General features: G+C 48.1%; 1 protein-coding gene across 1 annotated transcript; it reads right to left on the reverse strand.

Moving 5' to 3' along the window:
• Positions 1-478: 478 nt before the first annotated feature.
• On the reverse strand, positions 479-20880 carry ITPRIP (inositol 1,4,5-trisphosphate receptor interacting protein). Its single transcript, XM_010120254.2, has 2 exons — positions 20774-20880; positions 479-6690 (listed from the first exon to the last, which is right to left on the reverse strand). The coding sequence occupies exon 2, from the start codon at positions 6675-6677 to the stop codon at positions 5028-5030; it is 1650 nt and encodes a 549-aa protein (XP_010118556.1). The 5' UTR covers positions 6678-6690; positions 20774-20880; the 3' UTR covers positions 479-5027.
• Positions 20881-26442: the final 5562 nt, after the last annotated feature.

Below are 26442 nucleotides of genomic sequence, written 5' to 3' on the forward strand. Positions count from 1 at the left end.
CTGGAGCCAGAGCACATCAGAATATTAACAAGGAGCTGCCATTCCCTTAAATCAGGGAAAGGGGTTAAGCAGGAGGCTAAGTGGTGGTGGGTGGTTGCTGGAACTTGGCTGTGGACACCTGTGAAACAAGCAGGCAAAAAGGATCCCTCTAGCTGAGCTGGAAATTCAGGAGATTTCTGATTCAGCCACTAAGGGCAACATCTACCACTGATATTTGGGGCTTGCCACAAAAGAGCATTTTTTGAGCAGAGATATCCAGAATAATTATTTTGTATTCCAGTGTATTCATTATTGGGAAGTCTGACATCCCTGGCATTATTCTTGATTAGCTATTGCACTTTATATTCACATTGCATCTTATTCTGGAACAATTTCTACAGGCAGTCATAAATCACAGGGAATCTTGCTATTGGGCTCACTGTGCTGCTCTCTCAGAAACATTTTTTTTTGGGAACTAGAAACAAAACAGACTTCTCACTTCTTTATATTTTTGTACAAGACTTCCTTTATTATAAATAAACCTGCATGAGAAGATCTATACAAATTCAACAGTGTCCTCCTATAAAAGCAGCGGTTTGAATACAGCATTGTCAATCAAGGAAGACCTTAGGTTGGAGAGTTTTGGTGTTATTGCCCATCTCAGCAGCATTGCCAAGACTGATCTTCATACTACGGTTTTGCTTCTGAGCTAACATAGTAAACACACACACCCCAATCCTAAAAAAAAAAGACAAGTAATAAATAAAGCTATTTACTATGTAGGATCCTATAAGAACTAGCCCCTCAACAACCAGCAGCTAAGCTGTTAAGCTGGGTAAAGTCTCATTTCTTCACTTCAGAGAAGATGTTGCAAAGGCTTTTCATTAAAAACGTCGGGTGAACAGGCACCAAATCCTGCTGCTTGAATACTGGATAAAGTTTAGGATCCCTTTGCTGAACTACATCTTGATACCCCCATAAGACCTGTATACAGAGCAACTTGGAGAGAATCAGTATTCTGTGGCTGCCACATACTAAAGAGTGAACTCCCAACAGCTCCCCTTAGAAGACATTCAGCTCCTGAACAGCAGTAACAACCTTAGTCTAAGACGTTTCCTGAAGGCAAACGGCTCCTGAGGCTATGCTGTGGATCAGTGGCTGCTATCAAGCCACCAGTAATTGCATTGCTTTGACAAAGCCTATAATAAAATATTAAAACCACAAGTTGAGAGTGGAGGGAGCAGTTGGAAACCAGTAGAAGGCAACAGGAGCTCATCTGTTAAATTCTCCTGGTTAGCAAATAGCAAGAACAGCACTAAGACACAAGAAAGAGGTCTGGGACAGGCAGTTTACCTTTCCTTAGGATCCCTCACAGAGATCTGGGTATTACCAAAGAGAAGCGTGTTTGTTACTCACGTGTCATGCACTGTTTGGTTTAAAAGTATGTTACTTTAAACCACAAAACCTCATCTTCACCTCCACCCTTTAAAGCTGCTTCCTCTGAATGCCTAGCCAGACTTCAGTCAAGGCAGAACTAAACACGGGTGGCACTAAAATGTCTTAGACATTTTTACTGGCAGCTGGTGGAACTGAACTGTCTTATAAACTTTTTTTTTATGAAATGCAAGTGTGGCTTTTTACTGATAGGGCCAGTACTTGATGGGCAAAGATTTAATACAGGACAGTCCAAGGAACAATGTGCTTCACATCATGGCTTCCTTGTACCACTGCAGAGGTCTGATCCAGAGAAACGCTGTGTACCCACATCTCCTCATCTGGGACACGACTGTACCTCTGGTGTATATACTGGTATACTGGCTTACAAAGAAGATCTCCTCCCTGAGGCTTACTGAGGCATAGCATATAATCACAGAGCATTTCTCCCCCTGGACAGGTATGAGTGGGTTCCCTCACAGCCTAAATGCACAGAACAAAACTCTTAAAAGGTGCTCAGGGAAAATGAGCATATTGCATATAGGAAAATTAAGCCAAGTGATTTGCTTTCAGGAAAATCAAACCCATAAATTCCTTGGTTCAGCTCCAGCTTGGGTTCAACAAAACCCCATGGGAACACTTCAAGGTCAGTTTGGGCTTAAGAGAGAACAGGCACACAAATACAGAAAACGAAGAACAAAAGATTCAATGCACTTATCAGTTTAGGTTCCCTTTGAGTCTGAGCAGCAGCACTCTAGCGGTGTAAAGACAAGTTTAGGCATGCTTACAAGCCCGTAGGACTGGTGTTACAAAGCTTTGTTCTGACATTTTAGCAGGGAGTTACCTTATGCTGTTCAACAGCCTTTTCTTCATATCCTCCCCCTGCTCAATCTTATATGAAAGTTATTTTTCAACCCTGAATGTCATTTCCTGAGAGACCTGGGTCACAAATTTGTTTCTGTTCTTTGGACAGGCTAAATTTAGACTCCTGACAGGAAACAGCAGAGAAATTTTTATTTCTCTAGGGCTGGGCTGGGAACACATTCAGAAGCAACTCTGACCACAACTGCTTCAGCGTGACCTACCTGCCAGCAGCTCATGCAAAGCTGGATCGGCTACAGGCACTGTGCAGTAAACCTGGGCAGGTAAAAATGGCAAATTGCTTGGGTTTGCAAACAACTTACACAGCTTCCAATGTAGCCTCCAGGCTCCACTATTCACCCACTCTCCTTGTACCTCTGCTTGTCACTACCTGCTTGTCATGTCCCCCGAGATTGCTCCTGCCCACTTTCCTACTGGGGAAGGCTTGCTTGGTTGTAGTAATGAAAGCCAGGGGCTTACAGCACTCGTTAGCGTTAGCAATTAGTCCTGCACAACTGTTGCTCTGCTAGCCCTGGCAGTCTCCCACACACTCATCGCCAAGGGTGCTGAAGCAAGCACTGATGATCCAAGACTCTTTCTTACTGCCATTATCCACCAGCCTCTTCTCTCCCATTTTACTTCCTAATCCTTACTTTCTGCTCAGAAATATCACATAACCACCCTATAGCTGTGATGATAAAAGCCAGGGGGAGTAGCAATTTGAGCAAAGAGTTCCCTGTCACCACCTGTGCTTTCTTATAAACCAGGTGTGGAAATGGGAGTTACAGTTTTCTCTGCCTTTGTGCATGAAATGTCCCTCACTGGTGGTGAGACAGACAAAAGCAGAAATCAAGAAATGGTTTTTACCAGGAAAATGGAGGACAGGACACGTCTGTGGAGAGTTCGCGGATCAACAGGCTGGATAATAAGCCTCGCGCTTTATGCTGTTCTTAGTAGTAATACAGGATTAAATCTCTCTGATGCCTGTGATAGAGAGGATTGATAAAAAGGGACCTGTGGAGTCACAGTAATATCATCCCTAATGGGTCTCACCTCCCAGAACAACTACTCTCTTGTAAACAGGATTCAGAGAAGTCCTAGTGTAAAACATTGCAGGAAATCCTAGTGTAAGAAAATGGTAGGAAAGGCCTCTTAGCACTGGAGGCCAAGCCTCTGGGACCAGCGCAAAGCAGATCTGTCACTGAGGCCCTGGCTTGGATCCTGCACGAAGCACACAAAGGAGGGAGAGGAGCTACTGAGACCTCTCCTTCAGCAAAGCCACCTCGGCGGGGCTGGGCAGCCCACTGGCACAGCGCTAACATGCTGCTTCCTGAGGGAGAGGGAGTTCAGGCACCTCCATTTCTGCATTGTGTTTTTTAGCACATTCCTCAAGATTCTCCCCTGGCCTGAAAGCCTGCAGAAGCTGTCATTTCCCCATCACACTCCCAGCTCAGCAAATTCCAGTCTGCTAACAGCAGCTTCTCAGAGCCTCATCAGAGCAGCAGTCTTTAAAAGGATTGAGGAGACCCTGTGTGAAGCAAACAGTAGCTTTTGCCTGGTATTTGGGAGCAGAAGGGATGTGACATGGACCACAAGGCAGCTGCAGAGACAGTGCTGCCAAGCTCTGCTGCACGCGCACCTCTTTCATCCCCTCCTCCTAACTCAGCCATCCTGCTGGCCTTGGCCTCATTAAAGCCATGCTGGCAGAGTCACGCTCTCATTTGAAGGGTGATTGTTCCCTCCTGCTACCAGACTGCTGAGATTGGCTTCATTACAGGCTAATTTCGGAGAACTGCTGCTTTTATGAAAGCAAAACCTGTAGCAGTCCTTTCTCTCTTGGCTGTTCTCAGCCTTGTTGCCCCAAGGTACGGAAAACAAACAAACAAACTGAAACACCAGAACCCAATAATGGTGTTTCTCTCTTTCATCTAAGGTAAAAAAGGTTCCTGTCCCTTTATCCATGAAAAAATGGCCAGGAATATAACCCACTAGCCACGTTACCATGAAGAAAACGGAAGACTGAAATGAAATAGTCTGAAGATCGAGACCCTGCTGCCTGCTCTGCTACATCCTCCGCTGGGAGAAGAAATGTGCAGGCTGCAGGGGTGTTTTTGAAGCACAGGACAAGCCATTCAAACTGCCGCATGTCCTATCAAGAAGGCTTTTTTTTTTTTTGGTAACTACAGTTACCTTTTGATTAAAGAGCTGTGGCTGATTTAAGGATCTCAAACCAGTCCAGATCTTGTGCATGACTCTCCTCCCCACATCAGCACTGAGTCTTATGTTGTGCTTCCCATCTGGTCACAGAGCTCCTGCTGTCGGCAAGCAGGCAAGCTCCTGCAATTCCAAAATGTTGCCTCTGATTCCTCCACCCTTTTTTTATCTCCCTCTTCCAAAGGAAATGATGTATTTGGCCACCACCACCATTTGCATTGCAGGCATCTGAATAAATTAGTCATATTTGTTGCTCACCACCACTGTAGCGTGACTGAGGCACAATAGAAAAATATATTCTTAGCTGCATAAAATCAGCCAGCACACCAGTGGAGCAGAAACTTACTGTTATACCACGTCTTCCAGTTTCTCCCTATCCTACCCCATCCCCTCTCCCTTACTTCAGAAACCATGGCCCAGAACCAGTTCAGCTGCAGACAAGAAGCTGTACTGGCAAAGTCAGTTTTCTCCAGGAGGCTTCAGAAAGCTGCCCTCTGGACTTGTGCTTAGAGGAACAAGTGTTTTCCTGCTGGCTTTGGTTAAAGGGATTCCTTATGGATCCCATTGGTGTGTGCAAGGGGAATGTGCACTGTGTACTCATTTATCAGTGCAGACATGTTCCTGAGCATCTCATGGAATGTGTCCACTGTCTTCCTGTAAACGTCCCTGCGTAGCACAAAGGGACGGAAAAGGTTGAGAGGCTCAGCCCTCTGGAATATGATGGGGAAGCCCAGCTCTGCTGGTACCTTCCCATTGCCGATGAAGAAGTGGTAGAGCTTCTTCTCATGCAAACATTTCTCCAGGAATTTCAGCATGTCCTGTAGACGGGCCTCCAACTTCTCTGGGGCCCAGTCCTGACTGGGACATGCCTGCAGGAGATGCAGCATCACTGTCTTGAGGTGGTAGTTGGTGAGCCCGCTTGAACCTGTGAGGCTGCACTGCTTCCCATGGAGGAAGGAGAGGATCTGAAGGCAGCTGACATGGCAGGCGTTAGCAGGCAGCATCTTGGAGACCAGCTGGATGAACCTCCTCTCATACACTGCAAAGGTGAGAAACCAGTGAGTGCTGGATGGGAGGTCTGCTGGCAGGCTGCTCCGAGGGAAATGAGAGATGAAGTAAACATCAGAGTTCTCATACTGCACCACAGGGGTGAGGTTGAAGGCAACAGATTTCCCTGATCTAAATTTTATCTTCAGGGCTCCTGGTGAGTCCAGGAGGCTGAAGGAAAGGTCGAATTCATACTTGTGGGAGATTCTGTTCCAGGCCTTGGTGACTGCGATCTGGAACCACTTCATGACTTGGTTAGCATCCAGATATTGAGTATTTTTGAAGCATAGGAGGTCTTCCATTTCGCTGTTGGGCCTGGTAGTATTGGCTGGGCTATGGAGAAGGCACAGCATATCTTCCCCTAGTTTAGTCTTGTCACAGATGCAACCTGTCACATCCTCAACTGCCCTGCACACCTTGATAGTGCCATAACCTTGTTCATTTGGGGGAGAAGAGTTGCCAGAGCACCAAGTCTGGGACCGAAAACAGTATGGTTCTGGGGGGGCAAAAGGCACTATCAGATCACAGACAAAAGGTTTACGCACTCTCCAATTCTCATACATGCTCCCCACACCCATGCAGTCCTCCACTTCCATGTCAGCATCCCGGTTACAGACACTCCTCAAGGCCTCCAGCAGGTCATCCGCAAAGCCTTCCACCATCTCTCGCATCCTTGCCATATCTCCAGTGGTACCCAGGATGCGCTTCTCATAGAAGCTGGCCAAGACAGCCTTATCAGGGAAAGCCACTCCTTTAAATGCTTTCCCTAGGACAGCCATGTCATCCTCTTCTCCTCCTGTGTCCTGCCAAACCCCTTCCTGGAAATCCTGCCTCCAGAGCTCGATCAGCAGGAAGATCACCATGGAAAGAGCAGTCCACATATCCCATCGGACCTTTTCCTCTTTGCTTTCCTCCACCACTTCTGCAGCCTTCTCCAGAGCCTTCTGTGCAGCTTCCTGGTCTGCAATTTCTTGCTCCAAGCGCAACTGCTCCAGCCGAAGGCTCTCCTCCCGCTCCTTCATCTTCTGGATGATTTCTTCTGCATTCTCAGGGACAGTGCCATTCTCTTTAGGAAAGAGGAGTGGGTGGTTGATGATAGCTGTAATCACCACTAGGCACACCCGGAAGATTCCCACAGGCATGGCAGTTCCTTCCCTAGAAGAGAAAGAAAGGCACTATGACCCACAATTCAGAGTATATTCCCCCAAGAACAAAATTGAAAGAACGTTCCCACTTGAATAAAAGCATCCTTTCTAGCCCTGAAAAAACTGCTTGAGTCTAGAAGCTCCTAAGTGCATGCTTGTTTCTGCAAGTTATCAACCAAGCTTCCCAAAGAGAAGTGAGGATGAAAGTGTCCTCTTATTAAATTAACTTGAAGAACAGAACTGTGAAGGCACTTGCTACTGTCAGCTCAGTGATGCTGTTGGGGCAATGTGGGAGGGCATGTCTTTCCTCCCTCCCTTCTTTAAAGCCCTCAGGACAGAAAGGGAAAGAAGCAGGCAGGACGTCCCCAGGCATAAAAAAGCAGAACTGGAGATAAGCACTGCCTTCCTTCAACATAAGGCTAATGTTATAGATGTGGCAACGGTGGTTTTAAGAACAGTGGGTTGTTTATTTTTGGTACTTACTTCACTATTAATCTGTGGAAGACATTAGTAAACACCATGGCTTTGATTTAAGCCATCTTCCCCAAACACCCTTAACAGCTCTGCCGCTATTTGAAGTGATCTCAAGGTGGCTGTGAGACACACCCCAGGTCTCAGTGTCACGGTGCTTGCTGCAGACAGCTGTGTGCCAGTAACAGTCCCACGTGTCACCGCTTGCACAAGCCCATGGCGTGACAGACTGCTACGGTGTTTTGGCACTGCTTGGTGTGGTTACTGGCTCTGCTGCTAGGACCTCACACTTAATAAAGCTTTCCATGCCATGGGGCTTATGATGAAAGAATTTAATTCCCAGCTTTCCGGGACACAGTCCCACTGCCGGAGCATACGCCCAGCCCTGATGAGGCCTCCCAGAGGTTTGGGCCAGAGGGTGCTCAGGCTAAAGCCTGGGACGTTTCCTCCCAAGTGGCATTTCTGTTTCTAGAGGGCTGGCATCGCTATCAAGATCCCAAGTGACTGCTGAGGGCAGGACAATCTGAGGTTGTCACTGACTGCTGAGATGTGGCAAGCTCATCAGTCCCTCGTTCTAGCAACATTACCCTCAGGTCCTAGCACAGGGAGACCAGGACAAGATAGACAAGCAGGGGTATTTCTTCTTCCAGCTGTGACATCTTAATGCAGCTGCTTTAATGCCTCAATAGTGTGTTTGAGAGAGAAGGGTTTCTGTTACAGACATAAAGCCTATCAATAAAATATCTAATCGGTCAGACCAGAAACAGTAATCTCATTCCTAACAAACCAATTTATCCTGCTGTGGGAATGAGGCTGTTTCAGAGAGCCAAGAGATGGTGAGGCACCATGTGTGCAACGGGAGCTGAGGGCTGTAATTTTCTCCCCCTGCAATAGCTCCTTCCTGGCCTGAACCCAGCACGTTTTGGTACCACAGAAATCCTGCTGTCCCAGCCTCTGGGCAAGGAGAGCATCTCTGGGAATCTCATTTATGCCTCCACAGGGCATACAACAAAGATAGACCCATCCCAGTGGTGCTTGTTATCATTACTGTACAACAAGCTGCTGGCTTTCGATTGCAGGAACCTAGATTTCTTCGATGTGAGCACTTACTGCACATGGGAACCGTATCCTTTGGCATGCAATTATCTTTGCTTACAAGAGGGCTGGGACTGGAATAACAAGGGAACAGGATTGAGATGCAAGCAGCAAGAAAATTCACACGGTGCTCAGGATAACGTGAAGTGCCCCTCCCTGTGCAACATTACTAACTACCCTTTTTTTAGATCCCATGTACGTGCATAGATGAATGCCCTTACACAGACATTGCTCTGAAGATGGTTTGCAGGCCTTTCTTGTCCTTTTTACATTTACATGAACTCTTTTAATTCATCAGGCAATGAATTAAAGCTGAATTAGTGCCCAAAGCTCGGTGTTCCACTTATTCTGTGAGCTCCATGCCTGGCCACATTTTAAAAATAAACTCCTGTTGCCCTGCATTGCAAAGGGCTTTATCAGTTTGCCGGGGCAGGGCAGGAAGCGCTGGCAAGTTCCTTTCCTTAATTCTGTGCTCTTGCAGACCACGTGTGCTTTCCAAGCTTAAAAATAACATGGCCAAGGGCCAGGTGCCTCCTCTTGCAGTCTTGACCAGGACGACTTTGCTCCTGTGCCCTGCTAGACCTCTGTCCCTGCGGATGAGATGTTTTACTGTTACTGGATTACTTCTTAGATGCATAAGGCTGAAAGAAGTCAGCTTCCTTAGGATCTTGTTCCCTTCAAGACTTTCCCATGCCCAGCTGGCCAAGGGCACAACGCCTCGACAGGTTACCTGCCCCAAAGCTCTGCTAGCAGAAGACGTTAGGCCAGACATCCCTAAGTCCATCACTGGCCAGCTCAGCTGAATTAATTCCGAGTCACACTGACAGCCTAGGCTACCCCAGCTGATTTTGCAGGAGCAGGTTAGGAAGCACGCATGAAACCTTTTCCCCCAGCAAACTCTACAAGCTTCAACCTCTGGAAGAGAGTCAGGATGAAAACTGGAAGTGACATCTCTAGGTTGCATGCATTTGCAAGAGGTATGTCTGCTTTCAGCCTGACCGGAGGAATTTCTGGTCAAAACTGCCCTTTTGCTACTGTAGCTAGTCACACCAGGAAATCAGGTCAAACATTAACCTCAGTTAAGGCTTAAGGTTAATGATGCTCAGTGACCAAGGTCAGTGGAGCCTGGCCTTGACAGCAGCAAGGGTGGTACGAGCAGAGCATTCCCACATCTCATCAGACACAGGTTTCCTGGCTAATCTGGAAATACTAAATAACACAGGTGAAACCAGTAGCACTGCCTGCTAGGGCGGTCTAGCCTTCCCCATAACAAAAGCCACTCTTTTCCCTTGCTTTTAACTTCAGCTCAAAGCATTTTAAATCTGATAAAAATATTTATGCCTACTCTGGCTGAGACAGCTTTTGTGTGGGGAAGAGGGAGAGAGTCCAAATGTTTCCAAGCTGGAGACTAAGAAAGAGAAACATCATTGTTTCATCTATGCATCCAATTTAGCAGCATTTCAAGCATGAGGAAAAAAACCGTATTAAACAGCAAGTTCCCAAAGTCATCTTCAACCTTTTCCAAATTTCTGGCCTGCCAGATTTTCCCATTCAAAACACATACAGTGTCCAGGCTTGGTAACAAGCCTACATCTAACTACCTTCTGCAAACTCTCTTGTGGCAGTCCCAAGGCTCCAAAGACTCCCCTGAGGGAGGGTGCTGCAGTCCTCACCGCATCGCAGTCAGGCCACCTCCACAAGCAGCCAAGCCTGCCCTTATCCTGCTCCCTGGGCCAGAATGTTCCTTGAGCAAGAGCAGAGACCTCATCTCTTGTGCTCCCATGGGCACAAAACCGGGAAAGGAGTAGCGAGGCCAAGGAAAGCCGCTCAGGGAACGGAGTAGGGCTGGGAGGAAGCAGGTATGTGGAGCCTCACCATCTTCATGCAGAGCTCCATCTCTGCTCACTGCCCAGCATGTGATGCTGCTTGTTTGAACCTGCCTCTGGCACCAGGATTAGCTTCTTTCTGGGCTTTTCTCTGGCACTCACTGCTTCAGGGGCTGTGTGCTTCATCAATTTTAAGGCTAATGACCACTCTGAACAACCCTGGGAAGTGAGGGGGCAGGCACCATTCTGCTCACCAGCTGGGGAGCGAGGGCTCAGAGAGATAAAAGCAGCTGATCGCTCTGCTGCCCAATTAGAAAGAACAATCAGCTGCATCCTGCAGCACTCAGTATGTTCAAAGGCTTCACTAAGAGCACCTGCAGCCCTCCACCTTCAGGTCCCAGACAAGTTATGCCTCATCCTTTCAAGCCTAAAGCAGCCTTCCTGGCTAGAGGATCCCGCTCAGCCTCACAGCAGGCCCTGGATGATGCAGGGAGCCCCAAGAGGGGAAGGGGAAAGATAACACTGTTGTCATGTAGTTCAGGTTGGTGCCGTGAAGCCACATGGAAAAGGAGACCAGCTCTCACACTAACTGATCCGAAAGCCCTTCACTGCACAATTCAGTGACGTTTGGTTCATCCGCTCGCCTGGAGCACGGCTACAGGTAGGGTGTTGCAAGGAAAAGGAAGCAGTGCATGAAGCTCACAGGAGCACAAAGCCTTCACAGAGCCAGGCAGCCATTTGCCTAAGGTCAAGCGATGGGTGGAAAGGACCCTCTGCACGAGGCCAGGAGGCCTTTGAGAGCTGGCCAAAATCCTTTTGCATTTATGTAATTAAAACTTGGGGTGAGCACACCCAGAGAGGCTTGCCCCAAAACTGCTGCTGGAAAATACTCTTTGTTATATGTGGGCACCACCAGCAACACCAAAGCCTGGAGAGGAAATGGGTTGGAGCTCCAAAAATGGTCCCTTAGGCAAGACCTGACCTGCCAGCCATGTTCAGCCCCTTGGCACTGGAGCAAGTGCAGGCCCCTGTGACAAAAATCTGGTGCTGAGCTCAGCAAATCAGCACTTGCTGTGCCTACACCTCTGCAATAACTGCATCACCTGTGCCACCCAGGTCCCTGCACAAGTGGCCTTGAAGGAAAATCACCTGCAAAGAGTATTGCAAGACAATATAAAAATAGACATCGCACTATTTCCTGACAGTAGTCAGCCCTGAAGATGACAACTGCCTGCAGTGCACACTAGCACAAGCAGATTTGCTTAGAGGTGTTTTATGTGGCATGGGGGCAGAGCTCAGCTCTACTTCAGCTTCTGCCTTGAACATCTCTTCCTCACCTGGGAGCATCATAGAGCTCCTCTGGTGTTTGTGTGGGCTGACTTGGGATGGCCACTGCCCTCTGGCAGTGTGTGCTCTCCCACTTCCCACCAGCCATGCTGCCATAGGCTATTTCCCTGCATAAGCAGCAAAGTCCTTCACAGAGATGCTGCTGCTCAAAGCCATAACAATATCCCTTACAGCTAAAATGTGCTCAACTTCTGATGTCCCTGAGCCTTCCTCACACCCTTTTCCACAGCAGCTTCAGACCCTTTTGCGTCCTGTTCAGTCTATCAAAAGATAAGAAAGAGATTTAAACTGCAGCTTGCAACTTGCCTCTGTAGGCTGTTCATGTGCTCAGAGCTCAGATAACTCTCCATCTTCTCTGAAGACACGGCAGGACATTTCCCTTTTATTAAGGGTCCCTTTCTCTCCTCAAGAGTTCCTCATACAGCTATATTTTTTCCCTTAAATTTAGAATCATGGGAAGCAAAACACACTCTGGCCGTTGCTCAGCAATAAACCAGATAGGGGCAAGTTGAAACTTCGAATCTTAAATTAGAAAAACCCAAGTCAAGCTATCAAATGCAGTTCAGTAGTGCACTGGAATACGCCAAGACATTATTTACAACACACTCGATTGCTTCCTGCAATTTGGCTGACACAAAAGGCAGTGAATAGGTGGCTGCTACTTTGAATTTTGCTTTAGTAGGCTGCAAGAAAAGAGGCGATTCGCAGAGATGATAGAAACTACAGCTAGTTGGGAGCTTTTTTCATTGAAAACTGCCAAGTTTTTGAAACCAGAACTTCCATGGGAACAAATACCATTTCTGAGACTCTTTCTGGGAAGGTCCTTGAGGTCTAGAAAGGATTCCTCTGCTTGTTTTGACTGGAGACATTAATAGTCCAAAACAGTAACCTGCTCTTGAGATTCACATCTTCCCAGTGAGAAAATCCCAAGCCCAGGGGTTTCAGGCCCAGCCCAGCTGTACTCCTTCATGGCTGAGCTTCTGAGAGCTCCCTGAATCCTTCCCTTGCTGTAACAGAAAAGAAATTGCTTTTTGGCCTTTGAGTGTATAGTCTGAAAATGCTTTTGCTGCATTTATGAAGACCTAGTCAAGACAGAAAGTTTGCTGAAAGCCCGTTCTTATAGCCTTCTCCAATTTGCAAATACCATTGCCACCTCTGCAGGTATTCCGAGGTACGCCCGGCTGCAGCAGAAAGAAATTACTTACCGGGGACTACAAGCTCTGAATTCTAAAAAACACGTACCACGAAAGAGAAACAGGAGTTGCAGAGATACATGTCAGCATTACTGTTCCTGCCAAAAACTTGGAAAGATGCACTTTATTTAGTCAACCCCATACTACACTGCTGTTTTTCCACCATCTCCCCATCTATGTTTACAGAGCAGTAGAAATGCCTTCGCTGGCTCAGGACAGATGGTGAGAGCAGTTTTCCTTTGAGCTGCTACACATAAAGCCTCAGGAATAGACACATGTTGGATGGATGTTCATGGAAGGAGACAAAGATACCACTAGAGAGAGCAATACTCTGGTGAAGACCAGACCTCAAGGACCTTCCCAGAAAGACTGGTCTCTGTCATTAGTTGCTGGAAATCTGTTGTTTAAGTTTTGCCTCTTTGCACTGAGAAGAATGAGAAAATGTTCAAGTTTTAATTTTATATGCACATATTTAAAAAACAGAGCACAGGTCTATGCCCTTATAATCTGATCACTTACTTGGGATGACAAAAACTTCTGTTGAAGCCTCTCCTCCAAATTCAGGAGGGAGTAACAGTAATCAAAGGTTTGGTCTCCTTCCCAGCCCCTGAGGTCGCTGCCCTCATCACTTGGCTGCTTTCAGGTCAATGCTCTGCTCACCAGGTTTGACCTGGGCTTTCATAGGACTTGAGGAATTGACTTTGGCAGGACTTCGTGTCAAATCTGCCTTATTCTTGAGACCATTTTTACTGAAGAAGCATGTTCTGGAGTGGGCAGGGGAGGAGTCCTGTTTTGTTGAAGAATTTCAGACCGGAAGTGAGTGAGGTTTCCTCCCCAGGTCAGCTCCACGTTTCTTGGGGCCTGCGGGTTAGCCAGCACCCCAGTGTGATGGACACTGCCAGCTAAGACAGCTCCTAGGAGACATCATGTCACTGCATCTCAAAACAAGAGTTTCCATGTTCACTTGAGTCAGCAAGGTGGGGCTGTGGCATTAGGTGGGGCTGGCGAGGCGCTGGACCCTCAGGGTGGCTGGAGGGCCCTCATACCCGAGGCAAATGCTCTGAGCCTATGTACTGAAACACACCCCAGGGTGACTAAGGGTTTATTGCACTCTTCCCAACCCATTGTGTGTGCATTAGCACATGTGACCTTGCTTGGCTTTCACATGGCACAGACAACAAGAGCCCAGACACTCAGATGAGGACCCTCAGCTAGTTTCTGCCCTCTAGGACGAAGACCCCACTGCTGCAGTGAGAACAAGTCCCCAGACCCATACAGAGCCACAAAGACCTCCCACTTCCCACTCCACCATCAGCTTTGGCAGCACTCAGAGAAGCCCACCCAGAGATCACGCAGCACAGGAGAGGCTGCTGCTCTCCCATCTCTTGAGCACACAGTCAGCTGCAGCACACACAGCCCAGCCAGGAATGTCAGGAGCCACAAAGACGCAATACAGAGTCTGAGCAGCACCAGCTTGTGCTGTTCTTTCACCCCCTATGAATTAAGCCTGCGTGCAGGACGTTGGTGAGCTACAGACTGGGACAGAACACTGCCAGCCACAGCAACTTAAACTCATGCTCTGACTTGTCTTTTTGAGCGTTGAATTAGTGCTACTGACAAAGTACTAAATTCCAGTTGCCAGCACAGTTGCTTCAGTTGTTTCAGCACAGACTGGTGGGATCAGGCTCTGTCTTCGGCTCTCTACCAAAGCCACCAGTGGAAAGCACCAAATGCACCAATGCATGAGGTGCAGAGGCCTGGATGTTGAGACTGGTACCACAACCATATTTCAAACCAGAACAAGCCAGCTGGCCTGTTCAAGACTGCAAAAGCCAGGTATGGCACAGTAAGTGCCTTCCAAAACATGCCTGGAAGCCCCACCCCAGATCAGCTGCTTGGCCACAGGACAGCAGTTGGACAAGGCCACTTGCCTGGTAACTATTGTTTTGCTGTTTGATTGAGAACACATCTTTCATAACATCTGTGGACATCCTGTCCCAGGCCTGCTGCAGTGCCAATAGGGTCAGTCGTGCAGCCCGAGTCGGACATCCTGCCCAACAGGTCTGCTGTGGACTTGCGGAAGCAATATTTTCCTCCGAGGGTCACCAGATCAGGTATTTCCAAGGAAATGCTGATGCTCATCCTGTGTACAGGACTAAGTAGCCCTCCCTTCCCACGGACAGGAGGATTTGGGGTGAATAAGCATGTGAGCGGCACTGACATTGCTCTGTAGGCAGACACTACCATGCAGCCTCAGGTCCAAGTGAGGAGTGATTTTGCCATGCTCTCTCCCAGCAGAGGAGTGCTTGACTTGCCCTGGGAAGTCAAGCGTCTCTCATGTCTTCCAGTCATTCACTACCTTTGCCATCAGGAAGGTTTTTCTCATGCCTCGTTAACTGCCTGGCTGCAGTTTGAACCCCTAACTTCCCAGTGACCACTGTGAGGAAAAGTAGGACAGATAGATTGTTTCTTTTCTTCTTGCAGTAGCACTCAAGATGTTCGGAGATCCTCCCCTCCTGCCTCAGCCTTCTCTTCAGGGACACAAATGCATTTGTAAACAAAACAAAAATGCCACAAAATCCCATGGCCCCTCCTTCCCCCAAAGCCTAGACAGTACAAAATTTTCTTTCTGGCTCAGGAGTTACTTGCCTTCTAGGGCTCTTTTCCAAAACCCAAAGAGCTATGGCACCTGTTAGATTTTCAGTTTCATCAGCAAGTGTGGGATTTATCTGGATATTTCCAAGTCACTATTTCTCAGTGCATATTGTCATGCCATTAACAAGAACACGATTCTGATCCCCTCTTTCTGCCCCAGAAGCTGGCAGCCACCACCAAGGACAGCTGTAATAACTGCTAAATAAAGGCAGAACCACGTCATGCTCCCAAAGCACTCACTGTAAGGCTGGACCCAAGAGGGGATGCCCATGGAGACCAGGAGACAAAACTAACAGCATGAGGAGTGTGTTACTCAGCATCCTGCCTGTTGCCTGAATGTGTTTTTTCTCCCTTTTGACTGTGCAAGCCAGCTCAGCTCTCGTCAGTAAGCAGCACGTGGGCAGTCTGTGCAGTGCCTCAGGTTCCCCCTGCTACAGCCAAGGAGGGGGTTGTACAAACTGGAACATAGTGCTGGCTGTGAGGGAGGCAGGAGGGGAAAGGTAGGAAGTGTGCATGTGGCTCCCACCCACGTCCTGAGCTGTGTTGGTAGGATCCTGGCCAGGAACAGCTTGGCTTTTTAAGCCAAATAAATTTTGTCTGTTAATTGTGAGGAAAATAATTGGAGTAGACTGAACCTTTGTGTTTTTTTTTTCTTTTTTTAGGAGGAGAAAAGACACACATCAAGGGAAAAAAAAAAAAAGAAAAAATAAAAAAAGGCTGACCAATTCCCTCCGCTCAAACCCAACATGATGGGAGCCCTGGCAATAGCTGGTTGTTCCCTTGCACAATCTTTCATCAGCTCAGATGGACACAAAGCCCCTGCTGCTTTACCGAAAGCCTGATAGTGTCAACCACAACGTATGGAGCAATGTCACCGCACAGACGCTCTCTGGCCTCCACCCAGTGCTCACACTGGGACCCACTCTGGCTGTCACCCCTTCAGCCGCACGACCTCCCCTTGCCCATGCAGGCAGCCATGGCTCATTGATCTGATCCGGCAGCCACCTCAGGAAAAGGTGGTGAGAATCTAAAAAGGGTTAAATTGCCAATATGCTTGTTTAAATCTGCCCTCCTTTTCCCCACTTAATTCTCAAAAAGGTGGAGAAAATCACACTAGTATTGTTAAATCAAGCAGCGGTTACTCTGACTCCTCATCCTAAGGTAGGCACATGCCCTCCATCACTACACGTCCAGCTTAACTGTATGTTGTATATCCACTGAAACAAATGCTTTGATATTAAAAGGGCTGATGGAAATATTATTAGAAAGTGATTTCCCAGCAGCGATACACCACTCCAGTAGATCTAAGAAGAGCACATGTGGATTTTGGCACAGCTCAGATATGACTCACAGAATGGTTATGTTTTACATGTGAAACTATGAAGTTCCATTTCAGTCATGTAACAACGAGCACTTATATATTACAGACAGCAGAAAGCACAGTAGTTGCCAGACACTTCCACACTGAGATGCTGAACAAAAACACAACAAAAAGAAATTGCAGGCTGGGAATGCAGTTGATCTGAGATCTTCTATTCCATCACAGTCTTGACTCAGTGACAAAGTCACACTCCTACGTCAAGAGACCTGCAGGCCCTGTATCTGCTTAAACAGGACTCAGAAACACTGGATAGGATTGGAGGTTTGTGTGATATTGGACTATTGTTTTACTAACTAGTTACAGCTGTTTGTATCCAAACAGTTGGGGAGAAACAGTATTTAAAAGCTGGCTATTGTAGCCAAAATGTCACCACAGCAATGAAAAGCAATGCTTTATTCCATTGCCTGGAATACCAGATTTTTATGAAAGACAATGTAGTGCCTTAAATAAAGTAAAAAAACCCCAAAACTAAACCAGACTGTGAAAGCCCCTGCAGGGATAGGTAGAGGGTGTGGAAAGGAGGAGAGAGCAAGGAAGAGCACTTTTACTGCAATGTCTGGTTTCCTTGGCTCTCACCAGGATGACTCCCTGATCTAAGCTGAGGCACTCCGCATTGCACGCCAGCGTCTGCAGGAAGAATCAGGCCCTCTTACTTCACTACCTAGCGGCTCTAGAAATAACAGGAGAAACAAGAGAAATGTTGGGAAGCAGTAAGCCCAGTTTTGGCTCACTAGTCATAAACCTAAAAACTGCCAAGAGACACGCATGCACACAAATATGTTGGCTGCAGACTACTGCTGGCTAACCCTGCTTTTCAAAATGAATTTGAATAAATAAAAATCTGAAGAAAAAAGTAAAGCCATACAAGAAAACAAACTGCCCCACTTCTGCACAGTATTTCCATGAAGCTCATCCTTTCAGCACCCGTGGCCACCAACTCGGAGCCATTTTCACCCAAGGGAATGACTCAGAGACCAGTCTATTGCCACACGCACCCATATTTAATAATTTTCATGTGCTCTTTGGTCAGCCTTCTCTGCTTATCCACAAAAGAAAACATTTTAAGTTCTTTCTTTCCCTGAAGAGTTTGTAAACCGAATGCCGGGAAGAAAAGCTCTGAAAAGACTCAATGGGATAAGAGCGATGTAACATGGACTGCTGTAGCGAAAGTACCAAACACACACATAAAGGCTCTGAAGCCACGTGGTTTTCATTTGGGATGTGTAGGGTGAACGCATATGCTTGCTTCCTTTATAACATAAGCACAACAAAGGAAGGCTTTGTTTGAAAGCCAAGGGACAGCCTCTCCGCACACTTAAAGGCTAAGTTACCACGTCATGGGAACTGTGAGTCATAGCTGTGGGGCCCCTGCTCACAGACACAAAAATCCCCTCTGCTGCAGCAGGCAAGGAGCTTAGCTTAGCAAAGACAGCTTCCAGCTCCACATGGGAGACTGGAAGTGTCCAGCACTAGCAGCGAATACAAGGCTGAGCTGAGAGCACGTGTTGTGGATGACTTATGATGCAAACACGTCCCTTTCCAGTGGCATTTCTTCCTGTAACTCCTTCAGAGCTTGAGATCATAACCCTGCGCTTGTTCCAGGAGCATGAAGAAGCTATGGCTCAACAGGGAGGTGGGATGGACATCAGTCAAGCACTTTCAGACTGTCTTTCGACTTTGGTTGCAGAAGAGTGTGGCCATGATAGACTAAGCATAGGCGGCTTGCTAGGTAGAACTGCAGTAAAGCTCTATGTCCTTAAGTCACCTAGCGTGCCAGATAATTTGTCAGTGTGTCACAGTAGGGGAGGGTCAGCTGATGGATTCCAGCTACCCAAAATACAGACAGCCATCACATCCTTGCCCTACTAGCCTGGGAGAAAAAGATAAGTGTCTTCTTCAGTTATCATGAATGGGTTGCAATCTGCAGTACAGAAGTGGCTATGCTGCAGAAAATCCAAGTGTTTTCTCTTACATTTTCAACAGTCTCAAGGTATTTGGTTGCTAAATCTCCAGAGGCCTTTAGAAATCAAACCCTCATCTGAAGCCAGTGACAGTCAGGTACCAGAAGGTTCAGGAGGAAATACCTTAGTATTTAAGCATTTTAGGGGCAGACATACATACAAGCACAAGCTCCTTGGGGAAACACTATACTGTGAACATCAAATGTCACAGTTGAAGCTTGAGAATGTCCCCTTAGCTCCATCTCTGGTATGTATTAACAAAAAGTAGGGAAAAAGAGAGGTCTGAAAAAGCAATAGTCTCCCCCCTCTGCCTACACTGTGCCTAGATGGTTTCTGGCAAGTCTTCGTCTACTTTGTTCTGAAAAGCTTCCAGCAAATCTCCATCTCTGCCTCCCAAGGCAGTCTACTGCTTAACTACCTCTACCTGTAGGAAAGTCTCTTTATCACTGCATGTGCTTTCTCCAAAACAAGCTGTAAGCCCTGCTGGGATTCTGGCACATGTAGGCAGTATCTTGTCTTAAGGAGCTGGTTTCCTCATTACAGGCAGCATGGGAACCATTTGCTCTCACTCCTCATCAGGTGCTCCCTGAGCATCACTAAATCCTCTGCAATTTGGAAGAACCGAAAGCAAGACGCTCTGAAGCTGATTTTCATTGTTTTCATTTGGGTTTGGCCACAAACTCTATCTTTTCACCTGATAGCACCCACCATCCCTTGAGGCAACCCAGAGAAAGATGTAGTTGGTTACATAGGTGGCTCAGCTGACACCTTATAGCTAATGGCACTTTTCTGTTCAGGCACAAGAACCTTCTCTACGTGCTCTTCCTCCTGGTTTCAAAAGCAAAGGAACAGTACTTTTTCCTTTGCCAGGCAACTGAAATAACTGTATGAATCAGAGACTGTGCCTAACAGGGCTTAAATTCTGCAACAATTGGCCTCAATGGTCCTCATCCTTGCCAATACCATGCTTGGTTTTTCCAAGCCACACGCATGGCAGTGTGGTGCACTGATGTTTTCCCTATAAATGCTGAAAAAGCATCTCTGCCTCGAGGCAAATATCAATGATATAAATAATGTGCTAGATCAGCCAGAAAAACCTGCCTCTGAAAGAGGGATAATAATGAAAGACTGTGAAGGGAAAGGAAGAAGAGAAAGAGCTTCACTTACACACAGGAGGATGGCAATGGGCCAGCTCTCACAGCTTTGATCGGGGCTGGCTGGAGGACCAGGCCAGGGAACGCTGTGAGCTGAGCTTTGGTAGAGCAGAGCAGAGCAGACGTTTGAACTGACTGGGATGGGAAGAAGGGGACAGACACCACCCAACACAGATGCAGATCAAGAATAAATAAGAAAAATTTTTAAAAATCACATATGGTACATGAAGTAACAGGTACTCAGAGCTGTATCAGGACATTGTGGCAGCCAGGACTGCTGCTCTGGTGGCTCCCTCTGCCACCAGCTCCAGTTCTTCCCTTCCCACCACTGCTACCCACAAAGCCTTCTGTCACACGCTCGCAGAGCAGCACTGCTAGACGTCTGGGTTTCACCCGGCAGTTCTGCTTTTAGCAGTTTTGAAGGGGGTTTTGTACAAACATGAAAACTCTACGCATTGCTGGCTTGTAAAAGCCACTGTTTCCCTTCAATCTGGCCAATTCTGCTGTCACTCCTGATCATCAGGAGGTTGTCCAGGCACTTCCAGGCCTTTGCTCTCCCTCTACCATGTGGAAGAAGGGTGATCTAGTGCTTTCTCAATCTGGGTCAGCTACCTCTGGCACGTTCTCCTGCTGAACAGCAAAAGCAGTAGCAGCTGTCAGCAAAGCTTGGACCTCTTGGTTCCCTTCTGCCATCACCCTGTGACTAGACTCCAACTGTACCAAGCAGTTAGATAAAAGCAATTTTATACTGAATGCCAAAAGAGAGACGCTTTGAATACTGATCTTCTAAACTGAAGCCCTTTCCAAATTAACCTTCACAATATTGCTACTTTTACTTTGCAATTGCTGTCTGGCTCTCGCTGCTGGGAACATTTACTAAAATATGAGCCACACCACTTTCCTTCCAGCATTTCTGCCGCAAGGCTCAAGATCTCCCAGTGAGAGCCGATCAAAAAGCTTTTTTAAATCACATCAAATCTGGAAGGAAGAATGACCCCCGAAGCACTTACCTGCTACACAACTTTGCAGGTGCTCATTAAACTTCACATTACTACTATCACCACGATGCAGAGAAGACTCTATTCAGTCACCCGCCACTGAAGCACAGCCAGGAAGTGTGCAAAACAAAAAGAGAACAAATGAGGAAGTTCAGGCAGAAGACGGCTACATAATGCAGTTATCTAAATTAAGGATTGATTAAAAGAGAGATTAACTCACCTCCTTACCTAATAAAATGATCATAAAAGCTCAAGAAACCAGAAATAATAAGTTTTGAAGTGATCAGGGAAGAGTTAAAACACTCCTTCTCCCATGGGAAAGCGTGCAAATCACACCGAGGGTCTGTCAGCATTGCAGACGTACCAGTAAGCAACAACCTCCCTCCTCTGACTCCATCCTCACCCACCAGCCCTCTCCTTTTAAAATGGATTAGGGTCAAATTAGCAGCTGCGTAAGCGCAAGGGCTGGGACAGTTTTGTCTGGGATTGGTTTGTCTCAGGAAAGGCTTCTGGCTGCTGTAAGCAGCTTGTGAGGTAGAAATACTTGCTCGGGGAGCTGGGTTTAGAGAGCTGATGTGAGAAACAGAAAACACAGGAGAAGAGGCAGGAAATAAGACTAAGAGCATACAGGAAGATGTGAAACACAGAACTGCAAAAGATAAACTGTCATACTATAGAAGAGAGAAGTTCAGAAATTTTAGATGAAACAGGAAACAAAGCAAAGTCCTCCAACCAGAAGGAGAGGATGGGCCTGACAAGCTGGCTGCAGGCAGAGGGGGGAGATGTTACTCAACTGTACACCAATGGGCTGGGGACAGGAATCCACCGCCCTCATTACCAGCCGCTGTCACTGCTTCAGACTCTCCAACTGCCTTGATCCAAAGCCTGATGAAATCACAAATAGCATGGACTGAGCTGGGCTTTGGAGCTGGGTCCTTTAAGGGCTCGGTATTAGGTTGATGCGTCCTTGCTCTCCTGAACCCCTTCACTTCGGCAGCTGTTGGGGGGAGGATGGCTCAACCCTCCCTCCTCCCATGTACCTGCTCAGATCAGACAGTGTGTACAGTTTCACTTCTCTGTTTCCGTCTTCAACCACGAGCCCAAATCGGGCAAACGAGCTCTGCCCTGACCTCCCAGCAGCTCACGGCCTGCAGGGCTGCTTGAGCCTCTGCTCAACCAGCGCCATGACAGTACCAGCAGCAGCACAGGAGCAAGACATTCCAATCCCAAAGGGCTGTGTCCACACTGTAATATCCCAGTGGGTGTTTGTTAGCCCTCAGAGCCTGCAATGCCTGGTCTCATGGTGGCTCGGGGCTGGTTAGGTACAGCAGGCACTTCTGCTTGGAGGAAAGGAAATACGAAGGGCCGTGTGGGAACTGCTGCTATGGGACTTACATGCTCTCACTTGTTAAAATAATTTTTAAATCTCAAAAGAGAGAGTTTAAATCAGGATATCCTTCTGCTGTATGTGTATAAATGTTGGAGAGACCTTGACTGAACCTTAGGGGATGGTCTAAGGTCACTACAAGAAGGTCCCTCCTAGCAGTGAACGCGTCTGCACTGCATCCTCACACGCTGTCACAAAGCTCCTCTCGCTCCCTCAGAGGCAGTCTCAGCAGCACAGCACACTGTTTGCCGTGGGTCAGCCTTATACAGGACCCTCCTTGCCATGTCAGAAGTCAGACCCGCTCCTGCTCCAGTGAAGCTCAGCAGGTAGTCTGGCCTTTGGGTCACGGCAGTAAAACCTGTTTATTTCACTGAACCACCGGCCAGAAGAGCACAGCTCTGAGGCAGGTTTGCATACAGCAGAGTCAAGGTCGGCTCAGCCAACTTCGCATGGGCCACATGTGTGTGGAAACCAAAACAAGCCAAAAGAAAACAGCCCTGTTGCAGCTGCACCCCTGGGCCAGCTCTCCATCCCTCGAGCTGCTTGAAGCTTGGCTACCTGCCTCCTTTCCCATTGCCCACGGCAAGGGATGAACGGGCAGAAGGTTTTGCTTACACAGCTGAGCCCACATCCCTGCAAAACCTGGAATTCATGGTTGGGCACTTGGCAATGCCAGCCAGCGCACACCCTGGCCATGCTCCCTCCCTCCAGCCTGAAAACCAGAGTCTCTACCCCTCTCCACCACCCAGCAATTACATGTGCTGATGGAAAGTATGCCGCCTGGCAGCAAACCTCCTTTTTTTCCCAGTATAAATGGATCATAATAACACTTGGGAGAGAAAGAGCTGGCCCACCCAACAGTCCATATTAAAGCAGATCTGAGGGAACAAGCCAGGAGGGTTTTTTTTTCAGCTTCCTTCTCCATTGCACCATTGCTATAGATTGGGATTGCAATTCTGCAGGGCAGAGCATCCAGGACAGGACAGCAGGGAGACTTGTGCAGACTCTTCATGGAGTTCATATACTTTATCAATGCTCCCCAGAACAACTGCTTCGTAATGTTCACTTTGTTGACAGAGGCTGAATTTAGCTTAAATTTTGCCAGGACAGTTATTTTAGAAAGGATGCAGATATGTCAGGAGAAAACAATACAACTGGAAAAATAAACCACCCCTTTTGCTGTGTACCCATTGCACTCAGGGAACTAATTTAAGCTATTGGGGGGGGGGGGGCAAAGTACAGTACAATACAACCCACTAAATGTGTTTCCTGATATTGCACTACTTGCATTAATTTATTTTCAGGCACACTCCAAGATACTGAAACAACAGTCAGCAGGTAGACAGTCACAAAAGCCAGCCTAAAACTGTCCTTCTGAAAACCATAGAGTTTTTGCTTAAAAAAACAAACTGAGAAATTAGTTAGATCAGCTTGTGGAACATGAGCTACGTTTCTGCGGGCCAGATTCTCTCCCCCTGTTACTCATTGCTACATAAGGGGGATCACAAGCACCAGCATCCCTCTGAGACCGCTGTGCAGCAGAGGCATGTGGGAGCCCTTATTGCCACGGAGAGAACCAACAAAAAATAAAAGGGACATGCAGCTTTGGTGGCCCTGGTCATTGGACAGCCTGAAACAACCACCCAGGGAAACCAAAGTCCCCCAGTCCCCGACCAGGGCTATTTAGTCTGACTGGGGGGAGGGAGGGAAGCTGCTCTTAGTACACTGCAATGCTCCAAACAACAAAAAGAGGAAGACAGTTAGGTGGGGAGGTGCGGCCACCTGAGCTCTTGATAAACAGCTACAACGCCTTTGGCCTGCACAGGTCGCTTCTTCCTTGAGGATGCTGCTGGTGCAAACACTGCGTTCTGCACACCCAAGTCATGGAAAAAAAAAGTGTCATCTACCAGCTGGGAGCCAAGAAGCCCTCAGGCTGATCTCAGTACTGACACTGGCTCTCTGACCTTTGGCAAATCAATTCACCTCTCTCCACATCTATGGCAATTACACTTAATACATATATTTCCCACGTGGGAGCAGTGTGAAACATCTATTGTGCTGAAAACAAGGTTCAAGAGAAGGCTTTAACTTTCCATTCCTAATTTCTGTGCTCTGTTTTTCCTCAAGGACTGAAGGAACCCCTTTCACGTATATTACGGAAAACTGGGACCAGTAGGTCTCAAAAGCAAATGCCTATGAGGACAGACAGAATAATTTCAGTCAGAGCTGCAGAAGAGCATAATCATCATCACCAAACTGAACTCAAAAACCTCACAAAACAAGCCATACTACACTCCAGCTGCTCTCCTGTCCAAGTGCTGCTTGCCTGGGAGGTCACACCAAACACTTGTGCCTGAAGGAGATGCGCTGGGTCTGGTTTAGGCCTATAGCATTCATTAAAAACACGTTAGTAGCAATGTTTGCTTGGAGACACTGCTGGAGCTCATCTTGCCTGACCACATAACAGACACCAACAGCAACATGTCCTGTTTTCCTGATGGATTTTAATATGGTAATTCCCAAGAGAACTGCTTCAGTGGGAAACTGCCAAGTCAAAGATGCAGAGGCCACTGAGGCTCTGGTTTTGCATGTCAGTTTTACAGCCCATGACTTCCAGTATCCCAGTCCTGACTCACTCTGATTTGAGCTACAAATACCAACTGGCCATCTTCAAAAAGATGTCCAGACGCTTGAACAGCAGCTCCACTAAAAACATCGCTCCTTCTCTCTGTACTCATTAGAGAGAATACTGCATCTCAGAAGAATGGCAAAAAAAAAGTGTTGTAGCAAGCTAAGCCCAAGCCATGTAAAACTGAACACGCAGCAAAGCTCCACGGTGCGCCCGAGCTCACTGCCGGCCTAAGGACTCCCAGCGCTGTCAAGCTGAGGTGGCTGGAGCGTCTCTGTTGGGCACGGCTGGGTCCCGCAGAGCTTCCCCATCCCTCGGCTGCGGCCCCTGAGAGCTGCCTGCCTTCGGCTCGGGCCTGGGCTGCTGGAAGGGGCAGCCCAAAGATCTACGGGAACTTCGGAGGGCGCAGGGATCCCCTGAGGGGCCAAGAGCCGGCCCCGACACCCACTCGCGCACGGAGCGAGCACAAAACGCGAAAGTTGCTCCGTAATGAGAAAGCGGGGAAAACCGCACCAAGGGGACCTGTTGCGGGCAGACCCCGCCACCCGCCGCAGCCCATCCCTCCGCTCTCCGAAACGGCCGCGCCGAAGACGGGCGAAGCTCTTCCCACGGCGGCGGCAGCGCCCCCGACCCCATCCCTCCCGCCGTGTGCTCAGGGTCCCCGCAGCCCCGGACGAAACTCACCGGGCCGGGGCCTGGGCCGCCGCTCCCCGCGGGAGCTGGGCGCAGACGGGCGGGTGCCGGGGGGGGGCGGCGGCCGCTCCCCGGGGCGTCCCGCGGCGGCGGCTCCGCTCGGCGAGGTGCAGGGGAGCCCGCCCAGCCTGGCCGGGGCCGGTTTCCTTTTCCCTTTGTGCTTTTTTTTTTTTTTTTTTTTTTGTTTCTCTCCTCCTTCAAGCCACCCCCGCCAGCCCGCGGAGCCGGGCCATCCTCCGGCAGGCTGCTCCCCAGACAGCTTCCCACATGGTTTTGCACTGAGGGCACGGGGGACGGGGAGGAAATGCGCTCATTTTGTTTCTGGGATGTGTTCCGACTTCCCGGTGGTCGCGCCCGAGAGTCAGGAAAGCGGCTGAAACACCGAACCTGGCCTGTAGTTCTTATCGCAGCGAAGGAGCAGATCCCAGGGATGCTGAACCGTTTTCCCCGCTCACAGCTGGCACAAGTAGAAACTTGTGAATCTGCCCAACATCCTTCCGAGGAAGAGAAGCGGCACTGGTTTCCTTGTAGGGGTGAGCGAGCTGAGACACAGCAGGGTTAACTTAACCAGTGATAAAGGCCACTGTAAGGGATTAAAAAAGTGTTTTCCATCACTGCTCTCATTCCACAGTTAAAGGGCATCTTCTTACAGATCTAGCAGAGAAATAAGTTTGCTCAACAACTATCACTTCCACGAAGAAGCTTAAGTGCACCAGGTTTGAGTAACATCATAGTAACATCTATCCAATTTAGGGGAACAATAGATCCCTCTATTGCACCCTTCCTCTTTCCACAGCATTGCAACAACTGTCTTATATTAACACTGGTAGGGCATGTTGCACGTTCTCCACCACGGCTGCTTTGATTTGTTCTCAAGCTCAGGTGGTGGACATGTGCTGCGGTGGGAGACAATCTGTGTGCTATGTTGCACTGAAGTTTTGTGATACCAAGACAGCACCAGGCCAATGTGGT

The sequence above is a fragment of the Chlamydotis macqueenii genome, chromosome 7 (assembly GCF_036417535.1).
Source record: "Chlamydotis macqueenii isolate bChlMac1 chromosome 7, bChlMac1.mat, whole genome shotgun sequence".
NCBI lineage: Eukaryota > Metazoa > Chordata > Aves > Otidiformes > Otididae > Chlamydotis > Chlamydotis macqueenii.

Coding starts and splice junctions, on each gene's coding strand:
- ITPRIP (XM_010120254.2), bottom strand. CDS start 6,677: ATGCCTGTGGGAATCTTCCGGGTGTGCCTAGTGGTGATTACAGCTATC.